The sequence below is a fragment of the Phoca vitulina genome, unplaced genomic scaffold, assembly GCF_004348235.1.
Source record: "Phoca vitulina isolate PV1807 unplaced genomic scaffold, GSC_HSeal_1.0 scaffold54, whole genome shotgun sequence".
NCBI lineage: Eukaryota > Metazoa > Chordata > Mammalia > Carnivora > Phocidae > Phoca > Phoca vitulina.
The window spans coordinates 3,646,588-3,660,133 of NW_022589757.1; the positions used below are offsets into that span (position 1 = coordinate 3,646,588).

General features: G+C 54.1%; 1 protein-coding gene across 6 annotated transcripts in view; it reads right to left on the reverse strand.

Annotated features, from left to right (window-relative positions):
- SDCCAG8 (SHH signaling and ciliogenesis regulator SDCCAG8) overlaps positions 1-13,546 on the reverse strand; it is a 237,865-nt gene that overhangs the window by 13,304 nt on the left and 211,015 nt on the right. For 5 of the 6 annotated variants that reach the window (XM_032389373.1, XM_032389375.1, XM_032389374.1 and 2 more), the window contains one exon: positions 218-344. In XM_032389373.1, coding sequence (XP_032245264.1) covers positions 218-344 — 127 coding nt within the window. Of the gene's footprint in view, positions 1-217; positions 345-13,546 lie in introns of those variants that run through there. The other variant, XM_032389377.1, reaches the window with a different exon arrangement.

Here is a 13,546-nt window from a genome sequence, read left to right on the forward strand (position 1 = left end):
TCCGTGCCCCCACTGTGCCCAGCATAATCTTCAGGATCCCCCTGCCAGCTTACGAGCTGCCCAGTGGGATCACTGGGGATTTCACCTGTTCTGACACAGCTCTGAAACAAGGAACGAGAAAAAGCCCCCCACACAGACGCTGCTGTGTTCTCTGGTGGGTAAGCCGGCCCAGAGGACTACCCCGGCGCCCCACCCCTGCACTGGGTTTGCACAGTACCTGGGATCTCAGACATTCCACCTCTTCTGACAGGCTCTGTCTCTCCAGCAGAAGCTGGTTCTGCTTTTTGAGAAGCTGCACCAGCTGCTGGGCCGTGGCCTGGCTGTGCTTGTCCAGCTGCTTTAGCCTGCAGAGAGATCCACCGCAGAGTTAGGGATGGGTCCCGAGACGCGGGGGCAACCAGCTGCAGAGAGCAAGGGGGGCAATGGCCAACTTCAGCCCTTCAATGCATCCTGCTGCTGTGCGTGTCTGAGGGAAGCCCTGGTTGGTGAACCCGGAGCTGTAAATCCAGGTGACCCTGAGGGGCGAGGTGCTGGCCACCAATAGGCTCTTGGAACGCAGCACTGATTAAGCTGAATGGAATTGTATCAAATGTGAAAGGGAATCAGGAGCCTTCTCCGGGAGTTGTCAATGAGGAAACACACAGAGAAGTTGGATAAGGAGAAGCAAAACCGAAACCTTAAACTCACAGAGGTCGAGGATGAGGGGCCTAAATGCCTCCATTGTTCAGCTGGAAATGTCTCTGGCAGGCTGGAGCAGACGGCCCGCCCTGGCTGGGGAAGTGGGTGAGGGACAGCAGAAACACTGAACTAAGGGTTTTCCATTATTAATCACTCAGTCAATCATGAGCTCCGGCATCGCTGACCAGATGTCTTTAAAGATCCTAAATTTGTCATTCTGCTGATGGGTCCTCCTCTCCAGACTTGCTAATTCACTCAAACTATTATCCTCATTTGTCCACAGACGGCTTCCTACAGCACACTCACCCCTGGAAATGTAGGCTTTGGATTAAATTTAGAGTTGCACAACTACCCAGAACTGTTGTGGAAAGAAGATGGCCGTGTCCTGCACCCTTCCTGGCCGGCCAAAAGCACCAATGGTGAAATTAACTTGTATTTTCACAGGGAAAGGATTTTAAAAGCTCAAGATGCTTTTCAAACTCCAGGCTACATGCCCAACACTCACTGAGTCAAAGGCCACGAGGTGACGTGCAGACACTGGCGTCAGGCTGCCCTCCGGTTAAGCCTTCCTGCGGCCGGCCAAGCTTCTCGTGCGCTCCCAGCACAACGAAGCATTGACGAGGGCAGAGACCCGGAACTGGGGGTGGGCGGACTCCCTTCCTAACCCAACAGGGAGGCGGCACCTGCAGACGGGTAAAACTACATTCTGGGAAACCTAATGACACTCTAGTATTGTTCATGCCCTCCCAGATTCTCGTGCCACCTGCAAGCCTGTCCATTTCCGAGACTGCACCGACCGCGGGCCCTGCCCGCCCTTCTCAACCTCGGAAGGATTTTTGTGGGCATCTTTGTTCAAGCTGTCCCCGAAGGCACACTCGCGTCCCCACCCCGGTCTCGTCCTCCTCCTCCCGCACTACGGGCTCCCCCTTTTCAAGCACGCCCCGGCCTTTTGCTACTTCCTACCGCGGAAAGCGAGAGGAGCCGGAAACCGAGAGCCAGCGGCGGGCGCCCAGGCAGCAGGACGCATGCTCACACAGCCCGCCCTGCCCCCTGCGCGGGAGGCCGCCGTCTGGCCCCGCCCACATGCCCAAGCCCCGCCCCCTAGCCTCAAGCCTCCGTTGGGTTCTGGAAAAAGCGCAAGGAAAAAGTCAGGGCAGGACGTAGTTCTTCCCTCCTGTGTGTGTGGCTGTTCAGGGCCAGGGTCAGCTGCTCCGGCCCTGACTGGCCTCCCAGTGTCCCGGATCAGGCTGGGGCAGAGCCGAACACCACAATCTTCCAACCAAGTGTGAGCGGTTTCCTGCTTCGACACTGCATACACGGTAGTCATGCCCCCTGGCCCCTGTGACCCTGCCTCCGATCCTGGGAAGCCAGGGCACTGCAGCTGTGGGAAGCCCCCTCTGTCCCCACGGCCACCCATCACACTGTCACATGGGGACAAGGTTTTCTGAGAGCAGCCTCAAAACCACCCCCGGGCGTCAGACCAAACGGGAGTTTTCCTGCATCGTCTCCTGGAGGGGCGAGGACATCCCAGGGCGGCCCAGAAGTCCCGCCAGCGGGCTGGGGTGGCGCGGGGCAGGGGCACTCTGCCCGGGCTGACACACCGACAGATGCAGGCAGCCACTGCTCATCTGAGCATCTGCTCTGCTGCCCAGCACTGGCGTGGGCCCGTAGAACATGCAAAGGTGAGGAAAAGAGCCTTTTTTCCTTGAGAAGCAGACAACCTGCTGCTTGGATATTTGAATCAGACGACAAGCATCATCATTAGCAGCGGAGCTGTCTAAACCCTTGGGTGGCTTCCCCCCTCCCCCAATCAAGTCCTGGGTGTGGAGACAGCCCCAGGCTAAGCGCTAGCCAGGTAGTAGCCCGCCCACTGGTTTCATGCTGTCTGGAAACAAATGCAACAGAAACACGCGATAAATGCATGACACCATTAAGGCTTAACGGCAACAAGGCGCCAGGAGTGGCCTTTCTCCATGTGGTCCCTTGCCCTGTGCTTTGATCAAATGGGATAACAGTCCTATGGACTGATGGCTTCAGTGTGTGTTTCTGGGCTCCTGGAAAGAGGTGGCTGCCTGATCTAGAGCTATGGGCTGAGCCAAACCCTGCTCTCCTCACAGCACAAAATGCCGGCCCTGGGCCGGGCACACTGGCTTACAGCCAGAAAGGGGGCCAGTTCCTGCCTAGACCCTCCTCCCTTGGAGCCCCCAGGACCTAGGCCAGGCTCTGTTGGCAGCGTTTTCCAAACCGTAGGCTTCAGATGCCGGCGGCGATTACCTGAGAGCAGCCAGGCCCCACCCGGAACGGCTGAATCAAGCCAGGTGCCGTCCTGCAGAAGTACCACTAACGACGTGAGGAGTAAGGACCTCGGAGAGCCTTCCTTCCCTGAGGCAGAAGCCCCCCCAGCTTCACAGCGCGAGCCAACTTGCAAACCCCGGGGCAGTCCATCTTGGGGGACTCTTCCCTGTTTAAAAGACATGCTCCCTCCTTGTTCAAGGTCAGCCTCTATTATGTCACTCACGTGCTGCGACAAAGTCAGTCACAAGCTCAGAAAAGGTAAAAAACAACAACAAACCCAAACCCACATTTGTTAAAAGACAGAAACAAAGAAGGAAACCCAGATTTTAGATAAAAGGGACTCGGTTAAGGAAATAAATTTCAATAGCAGCCCTCTTGAGGTGTTTTATGAATATTGGGAAGACTTTTTTTTTTTTTTAATTAACAAGTTATTTCTTGGAACAGCCGGCCCCAAACACCACACAACCCTGCCTCTACTCTGTTCTTGGAGGTTTCACTACCATCGGTTAGAAGAGATATCTTGGGGTGTCCTGTGACACAAAAGTCGTCTTTTATTTTCCATGCTGCTCATGGCTCTCATGTTTATCCTTCTAAGTGTGCGCGCTCAGCCAGCCCCAGCTGCAGTTCCCACCGCGGAGCGCGGCTAACGTTTACTGAGCCCTGAGCGTAGTCGCCCCGCACGGATTATCGAATTAAAAGGTAGGTGCTAACATCCCATTTTACAGATGAGAAACTGACGCTGAAAGGTTCAGTGAACTTGTGCAAAGCCATACAGGAAGCGCTCGAGCTCGGAGGTGTTCTTAACTATTGTTAAGGAATGGTTCATTCATTGAGTTAATTCAACAAATCAACCGGTCAACCCTTCCTTGGTAAGCACCTCTCATGGGTCAAGTACTATAGGGTAGATACTGGGAATACATCAGGAATTACAACCGGTCCCTGGAGGTGGCGGGGAGGGGGGGTGGGGAGGGTGGGAGTTTGGGGGGTGGGGCTCCCAGCCAATTAAGGAGAGACCAGCTGGAAAAGGAAAAGTTTCGGCACTTGAACTAGACTGAGTGAAAGCAGGGAAACCAGTGGGCACTGGGCAAACGTGGGGTCCAGGGCGCTGGCGCCTACCCAGGAAACAGACCATCTCCAGAGTGCTGACCACATGCCAGGCACCGCGCTAAGTGCTCACGACCACCCCACGAGGCAGGAACTAGTCTTATCCCCACTTTAAGGATGAGGAAACCCAGGCACAGACAGGATAAGAGCTGGTTCAGGCCACTCAGCTGGTAAGTCAGGATGCGAAAGAGGAATGGGTATTGTCTTTGGGGGGGGGGTAGGAGGGGCTCCCCACAGGAGAAGGGGTGCTGCAAAGGCCAAGCTGTCCGAGAACCGAGAACTGGACCAGAGTCCGCAGGCTGCTTACAGCGTCAGTGATGCTGGCCCCAGCAAGCTCTGCAGCCAAACCAACAGACGTGGACCTGGTCCTCCGGGTGGTGGTGGTCCCTGCACCAGGAAAGAGAGGATGGGAGGAGGGACAGGCCTGGGGTATTAGTCCTGAGGTACCTGTGAGCCGCGCACCCACCAAGCAGGTACGCAGCCTAGGGCCTGGGACAGGTCTGGCTGGATGTCCAGCTATGTGGGCTACACCTGCTGAGAGGTGTGGCCATGAACACGGGGCAAGATTCACCCAGGAAAGCCTGGCAGAGGTTTTCAAGTTTGTTCAAAATACAGGTGTCCTTGGGGCGCCTGGGTGGCTCAGTCGGTTGAGCGTCCAACTCTTGGTTTCTGCTCATGTTGTGATGTTGGGGTCCTGGGATCGAGCCCCGACTTGGGCTCCATGCTCAGCGGGGAGCCTGCCTGTCCCTCTTCCTTTGTTCCTCCCCCTGCTTGGGTGCTCTCTCTCTCTCAAATAAATAAATAAAATATTTAAAAATCTCTATATAGGCATCCAAGCCCCCTGGAGGCTACCAGCTTTGCACATCTGCTGCAGTGGGCCAGGGCAGGGCCTCGGGGATCAGCCACATTTACAGGCTAGCAGGGGGCCGGGAGCCAGCAAGCCACGGAGACAGATGACTGACCGAGAGGAAGGAGGACAGCCAGGAGAGAAGGACCTAGAGCTTAAGTGAGGAGATGCTTTCCAGGAGGAAGAGGGGGTCTTTGCGTGAGATGCCACTTGGTGCTGGAACAAACTGTGGACCGGCTGGCCCCGGCTGCCCGCCCTGTCAGTAGGGAGGTGTGGTGGAAGCCTGCTTATAGGGACGGAAGAGGGGAGACCGTTCTGGAGAGGGGGAGAGGGGCTTGGCTGAGGGCAAGGGAGCGGAGGGGTGCTAAGGATGGAAGGGGCTTGAACCGGTGTGGAGGAGGGAGGGGAACTCCTCGAGGCAAAGGGCACCAGGCTCTCCCAGGCGGGGGGGGGGGGGCACCTGCAGCAGACACTGGGGCCCTCACCACCACCCCCAGCCCTGAGGCAAGGGGGCAGGCCAGCCGGGCGAGCAAGGGGAAACCCCTGCTCCGCAGCCTTCCCGTTCTGCCCCGGTTCGGAGGGCACAGGTATTTGTCGAGAAAAGAAGCAAGGTAACGGGGTGGTGGCCAGGGAGCTGCTAGGAAGGGCGGGAGCACTGGCCAGGGGCAGGGGCATGAAGGCCGAGCCGAGGGAGAGCCTTCTCACATGGACACGGGCACCCTGACTGACCCTTTGGACGATCTCACCCCGTCTCGGCCCTGCAAGGACTCCTGCTCTCCAGCCACCCAGACGCCCCTCTGCTCTCCCACGTATGTTCTCGGCACTGGGGGGTCCCTCCGCCTGGAGCGGGACCCCTCCTATTTTCAAGGTTCAGCTCTGAGTGTAAGTGTCAATCTGAGAGCTTGCAATTTCTTGTTCTGTTTGGGTCCCTTGTTTTGAGCCATTTCTTCCCCATGGCACGGAGGAATTAGAGGAGAGACTGGGGCCGCCCTCCTGGGGCCTGCTTTGGAGTCTGTCTGGGCAGCAGGCCCTCCTGCGAGAAGGAGCCCCCAACAGCCTGCGAACCACACACGGCAGGGGAGATCAGGGGAAGTGTCCGATTCCAGAGCTCAATCCCTAACTTGGACCTTCTTACCCAAGGCCTGCGCGCAGCTCATCTCTGGACTGGGCAGCTATTCCGTCCCTCCCAGATGCCCCCGGGACGTACTTGGCATCTGCCCTGTGCACTCGCGGCACCCAGTAGAGCCGCTGCCAGGCCGGCCTGGGGCAGGAGGCCAGCCCTCCCCAGGAGGCAGCTGGTGCGCCCTTGCCCTTGAGGGCACCGAGGGCTCAGACAGTCTGTGAGGAATGGCCCCTGCGGGCCACTGTCTACCCCGGGCTGGGCTCGCCACCCTGACTGCAGGGGCAGGGCCCATTTCCTTAAGGACCTGCGGGTGTGTAACCGCCACCACCGGGCAGGAGTGGGGGGCCTGGCGGGGGGGGGGGGGGGGGGCAGCGGCGGCGGGGCTGGGGGGGAGGGGGGCGGGCGGGACGGGGGGGGGGGGGGGGACGGGCGGGGGGGGCGCGGTTACCATGGGAACAAGTGGGCCTGGGTTTCTGAAGCCCACAGATCAGATGTGAGGGGGCTGCTCTGTGCGCTGGGCCTGGACACCGCTCTATTGATCCAACAGCGATCCTCCCCGACACACCCCGCCGGCATGATCACAACCAGCGTTTTTTTTTTTTTTTAAATATGCAAGACTTCAGGATAAGATGGAGCAAGTGGTGCAATAGAAAACAACTTTGTAGAGCTGAGTGGGCTGGGTAAAATAGCTTATGCAAAACAGAAGCCCTGCGAGCTGCCGGCTCTGGTCCTATGCTTCAGACACTCATTTGCTGTGAATACTGTGAAAGCAAGTGAGTACATATATTTAAATTTTTTATGTTGTATGTGATACATACAAAATATATGCAGTGTGTAAATAAGTTATGGGTATACTAATCAAATGAACACTCGTGAGGCTGGTACCAGCACCCAGGGGCCACCGCCCATGTGGTCATCCCCTGGCCCACCCCCTTCTTCCTCCAGAGGTAGCCAGTATCCCCATAAATACAGATTTTTTAGATGAGAGGTTTTCGTTTCCCTTACTAATTTCACCCAGCAGCTTCCTACCAACTACTGTGGAGTCTTTCTTTTTTTCTCTTTCTTCCTGTTTTTGTGTTGTTTTGGTTTGGGTTGGGGTGGTGGTCAAATATCCTTCCTCCTAAAATGTTTTCAGACCGGCGCCCCTTCCTTTGGTCACTCTGGCTATAGTAAAGATTTGCCCTCCCCTTGTTAGATAAATGTTCTCAAACGCTCCGACCCACGATTTCACTGGGACAGGGGGCCTCCTCCTGGAAATGAAGAATGCTTTTCAACCAACATATGGATTTAAAGGGTGCAAATATCTGACCATAAAAGATGCACTCACTTCTCTACTATTCCCAGCGAGTAGTAAGCATTTTACATTCGCTAACTCATTTAACCCTCCTAACAATACCAAAAGGTAGGTATCGTTTCTTGCTTGAGAAAAGCCAGGCACAGAAGTTAGTCATCTGTCTAAGCTCAGACAACTCCAGGATGACCATGGCACGAATGACATGCTCCTCACTCTGTGTCTCTCTGTCATGGGTGGGACCACCTCCAGTCACCTCCTCCCTCACCCTTCCAATCCACAGGGCTCAGACTCCTGGCTCTGAAGACTGGCCCCTCAACTCTCCCGATCTTTCTGCAGCCCACCATCCCAGCCATCCCACTGTGCTCCCATCCACTTACTATCGTTGTGGCTTGTCTGCCACTCCCACTGAACTCACTCGGGTTCCCCAAGGACAGGAACGGGGTCTCCTTCAGCTCTCCATCTGCAGCACTTAGCGAGGTGCTGGATAAACGCATCAGAATGAACGAACTACTTACCAACGGATACTGTTTATACAAAAGAGAAGACCTGTGATTTCATCTATAGTATCAGTATGCTTTCATATGTGATAACTTCGAAAGAGCATAATATACACATTAAATGACTTGAAATATGCTACTGAAATTCACCACTAACTTAAAAGAATCCTCCAACAGACAAGTGACCTCTGCACTTGGACGTGGAGACATGACTTCAAACTCCCACCACGAACTACCTATTCTCCTCGGACAGGAGGCTAGATCTCCATCAACCTCACACTCTCCATTTCTAGAACTGAGAAGAGAATACCTCCAGACCTCCTGAATCAGCAGCTCTGGGGTGGGGCCCCAGCAGTATACATTTTCATAGGACCCCTGGGTGACACTCGTACCTTCTCGGGTGCGGGAACTACTGGTAGGCAGTAATTCCCAGTATTACTCCTGCATGCAAAATGAGTTCTCATGGAGAATAATTGTTTTTTCCATGGCTCCAACTTTGATCTGCGAACAGCCAACTGTCCAAATGAAAACTGTCATAGTCTACTCCCAAGCTTGGATGTCAGTCATGAGAAGTTAAGCAAAGCACGTGATCACGTTGAGTTTCCTCCCACGTGAAATGAGAGAATAAGCTAGAACAGGGGTCAGCAAACATCACAACCCAGGGCCCATCCGCTGCCTGTTTTTGTATAGTCTGCCAGTTAAGAGTGGTTTTTACATTTTTAAATGACTAATTTAAAAAATCCCAGGAAAAATAACGTTTTGCGACGCGAAAATTCCATGGAATGTTGACGACTTGACCCTTTAGAGAGAAAGTTTGCCAGCCGCTGGGCTCGGGGATGACAGAGTCATGATCCCACAGCACCGGGACTCTACACAGCCTCGCTGTGTCCACATCTTCAAACCCTGCAGCCAGCTCTGGTCCTAACAACACCCATTGCCCAAGTTCAAGTTTGAAAACCCAATCACCCTCCTAAGTGCTCTAGGTAATGAACTGTAGTGAATAAGCCATCTTCATGCAAAGCTGTACACTTGGTTCCAATACTTGAAAATCGCTTGCCACAATTTCCATAATTCCGTCTCATTAACGTGACTGCACAGAGTCAGCGAGAAGAAGCCAAGTGGCGAGGAGTCTGGAACATATTTTAGCTGCTGGTCACCCTCACTTAGAACATGAAGACAGTTTCGATGGCTGCTTTGCCATTCAAACTTCCTTTGCTCAAATCCACCCTGTTCTACAGTGATTGTAACAGAGTCGTTCATTCTAAAGGTCCTGCAATTCTGGGGAGAGTTTACATTGCCAGCCAAGGGAATTTATGCTCCTGTGGCGCCCCTTTAGTTTTTCACTCCCTCAAATTTGCAGTCAGCCTTGGCTCCTTGTGGAAGTGGAACCGGGGTCCGTGTAGGGACAGCGAGTGGGGGAAAGCCCCTGCTCTTCTCTTCAGAAGGATCAGGCCATGTGAGAGCTGAGAGGCACTTAGGGGTCATTCAGTCCAGCCCCTGACGGTGAACCCACGGTCACACAGCCTGTGTGTAGTAAATCTGGGACCAAAACCCATGTCTCTTGACTCCAAACCCAGTGCTCTTGGGAGCATTTCTAAATCCTTTCGAAAAAGGCCTGACTTCTATTCCATACTACAAAAAATACAGATTTTAGGTAAGGACCTTGAGAAAGGTGACCCACTCTCTGAGGCCTGGGGATGGCGGAGCCCCTCGGCCAGCACGCTGCCACCTGGCTCGGGGGAGGGAGCCAGTTTGGGCTTTGCTTTTTGTTCCTTTTTACACTTCCATGCTATTGCCGACGTAGAGTTTTGGGACCATGAGACACTGCTGCACTGATGGCTATAAGAATTTCTAAACACAGCGGCGCCTGGGGGGGCTCAGCCGGTTAAGCATCTGCCTTCGGCTCAGGTCATGATCCCAGGGTCCTGGGATCGAGCCCCGTGTCGGGCTCCCTGCTCAGCGGGAAGCCTGCTTCTCCCTCTCCCTCTGCCCCTCTGCCTTGCTTGTGCTCACACTCTCTCTCAAATAAAATCTTAAAAAAATAATAATAATTTCTAAACACTGTTTCTGTTTTTATTTTGTCACCAACCAGTTTGTGGACTCTTCAGCCTAGACACCACACTGACTAGTCCAGACTGGTGTGGGTATGAAGGATGCACAAACGGGAGGCCCAGAGCTCCGGAGACCCACGTGGGAAGCTCGCTGCCGGCCGGCTCACCGTGTCCCTGAAGCCTTGGACACTGTCACCCCGGCTCTCTCACAGACCAACTGCTGAAAACAGAGCTTCCCCTGGAAATGAGCCTCAGCTTCCCCACAGAACACCGAGAACATCTGCGGCATCACTGCCTTGTCATCCCAAAGAGCAAGTGCTATGTGACACGGGCCGAGCTTGTGACCCCCTTGGAGGGCCTGGCAGGAAGAAGGGATCCTGCACCACGAAACAGCAGGGGCCAGAGCTGTTGCATCAAGAATCTTAGCCTCTAAAGAACCCAGGGGATTCCTTGCTTTAAGCCTCAGTCACCTTTTGCCAGCTCTTTTTAAAGCAGAAGCAGTGAGGGAGAGCCCAGCTCCACTGGGCAAAATGAAATGGGACAGAAGACTGAAAACGGTTGAAAATCCCAATGTTTGCGGAGTAAAATCCAGGCTGCATCTGGCTCATGGCCATTTAGAAGCCCTAGCAGAAAAAGCCAGACTGCCTCTCATATCATTCCTTACCTAAACCTAAATATTAGGCATCCTCTTTTTAAAAACTGTTTATTTGGAAATAATATCATGCTTATGAAAAGTTGCAAGAATAGTACAAAGAATCCCACATACCCTTTATCCAAATTCACCTACTGTTATCATTTAAACTCATTTATTATTCTGCTCTCTCTCCCCCCTACACACATACACACACACACACGTATATTTTTTATTGCTTTCGGAGCCATCTGACAGCAAATCCCATGAACCTAGACCTCAGTGTACGTCCTAATGATAAAGACACTCCCATAGACCATAGTATATTATCAACTGCAGTAACCACAACAGGGATATAATACCTTTATCTAACCTATTGATTTCTAATTTTGTCAACTGATCCCAAAATGTGCCGTTTCCTCTTTCACCGAAAAGATCCTTTGCACTTAGATACCATGTCTATTTAGTACCCTCTATTTGGCACAATTAAAAGATCAGTTTTATTTTGATGAATACGATTTGTAATGCAATCAAAGTGTCTTAAAAGCGGGCGTGGAACTATCGGAACGCATGAGGCTCCTGCCCAGTTGCCCTCTTGAGTTTTTTTTTTTAAGATTTTATTTATTTGAGGAGGGGGAGGAGCAGAGGGGGAGGGAATGAGAAGCTCAAGCAGATGCTGCGCTGAGCACAGAGCCCAGTGCAGGCCTCGATCCCACGACCGCGAGATCATGACCTGAGCAGAAACCAAGAGTCAGACGCTTAACCGACTGTGCCACCCAGGTGCCCCCAACCCTCTGGAGTTTCCCCAGCAGTGTGGTGTTTGCATGAGGATTCCTTTCCAGCGAGGTCCCCCTGGTGCTCCCAGACGCTCAATCCTCTGGGAGTGGTCCTGGACTTAGCAGGTTCACACTGTCCTGAGCTTGTCTCTGTTTCCTTCACGTTTGACCATCCTTGAGATGGGCAAATTGGTCACAGAGGTGTGATCGAGTAAGAGCGAGCCCACGGCCGCTAAGTAACCAGATCCAATCACTAGGGTACGTTGATTGGCACACATCTTAATTACGTTTTAATGCAAGTAATTTGATAAGTACTCCTGGCCATCCACTATGGAACTGTCAATGCTGAAAGCTTTTTATTTAGCTCCTCTTCCGTCTAGAGTCTATACCCAGGCAGCCTCCCCGCTGACCCTTGTCAAAGAACCCCATCTGCTGGTTGCCACGGTAACTGAAGGCGACCAATTGAGCTGAACAGAGTGACTCAGAAATAAAATCTGCAGCCAAAGGAATTCTGCTAAGAGTAATAAATCATTTAGTAAAAGGGGGTCCTCCACACAGTGATGAGTGTTGGGATAATGTGGTGGCAGAAGTCTTCCAGCTCGAAGGGCCGGCGGAGCAGAGTGCGGAGGCCTGCTGGAGAGCTCGTCTGCTTTCCGGTGGGCTCGGGCAGCAGAAGGAAGAGTCCGATCCTGCCCGGTTGCATGCCATGGTGGGGGAGAAAGAACCAATTCCATCCACGGTTTAATGTTTGGGCTATGAAATGATGAATTTTAAAAGTGGCAAGAGAACCAGTCTAGGCTTCCAACACTCCTTCCTCTATTTTTTTAAAAAGAGGACCAGTAGAGAAAATGCCCCAAGTTGCTCAGGAAACCGCTGTGGCCCTGAGGAAGGGGGCAGGGAGAATGAATTTAAGATTGCTCTGGAATAAGGAAGGCTACCACTGCCTCCCTGTCATCAATCAACTCTTAGGTGCTCCAAGCGGAAGCCAGCTATGTGTCCAAGGCGTGCAGTCCTTGAGATAGCAGGGGAGACAGGGTTCAAATCAGGGTCCTGGGAGCATCCCCACGGGATGGTCGCAAAGAGGGTCAGGGGTTTTCTCTGTATGGCAGTTGGGTGGGTGTTCCTAACCAGCAAAATAAGTAGCCTTCCTAAATTAAGATTTCCTGAATGAGAGGAACAGAAAAGAAAGGGAAGGAGGAGACTTCCTGGGGGCTCAGGCCCTGACCCCACAGCCACCCTCTGTCATGGCCCTCTAGTGAGCTCCTGCTGGCTAGACTAGGAATCCCCTGTGGGCAGCAGTGCCCAGGCTTTAAGAAGAAGAACCCCCAGGTATGCTAAATCGTCCATACAGCAGTCAATCTCCATAGGCCAGTTCCCTGGTGGTGGTGATCGGGTAGCAGTGGGAACCACCAATTGCAGCAGGAGGTAAGGGGCTAGAGGACCGGCAGCGGGGCCTGTGTTGGGGGACGGTGGTGGGAGGCTGGGGACAGCCTTACCCTGCCAGTGCCTCTCCCCACGGGCTGCAAACCGGCATTTTAAGAGGTGTAGGTGTGGAATATGGACATCCTCCCGACCCCTGACTCTCAGGGCAATGGGAGGACCCTGCAACTAAATCATCCCCAGGGATAATTTCCTGCTTTAGAAAAGAGCAACTGCCAAACAGAAGGTAGTAGTTGTCATATGTATACCCACCCCCCCACCCCCCTCCAAATCCTAGAGGCTGCCAAAGAGAGGCTTCATCTGAGAGTTGTAGCGAAATCCCCTGGACCGAGTCGGGAGCGCCCAGGAGCTCGCAGCCCGCCTCCCACCGCGCGCTGGCCACCTCCGAGCGCGCCCGCCGCGCACCTGCACCTGCTCTCGGGCCGCCTCCGAGCGCGCCCGGGGCCGGAGGCCGCCCCTCCTGCAGGGGGCGTGGGGGGAGGGCGCCCGGCTCTCGGGGCCGCGCGGCCGCCGGCTCCCCACCCGTCCCCGACCTCCGGGCTGCGGCCGGCGGGAGGGGGCCGGGGAGGCGCCCGCACCTGCTGCGGGGCCCGGGCGGCTCCGCGGGGCGCGCGGGGCTCTGCGCTTTGGCGGAAGGAGAGGATTAAGCCGACGTGGCGGTCGAGAAAGGAGATGGGCGGAAGCCTCATTAACTGCAAGCTCACGTCCCCATTTCTTTCTCCTGAGCAGCAGTGTGAACAAAGTTTGGTTTCCTTGGGACGGGAAAGGTGCTGCGTGACTGTCTTTGCTTTTCTTACCTTTTAAGTCCTT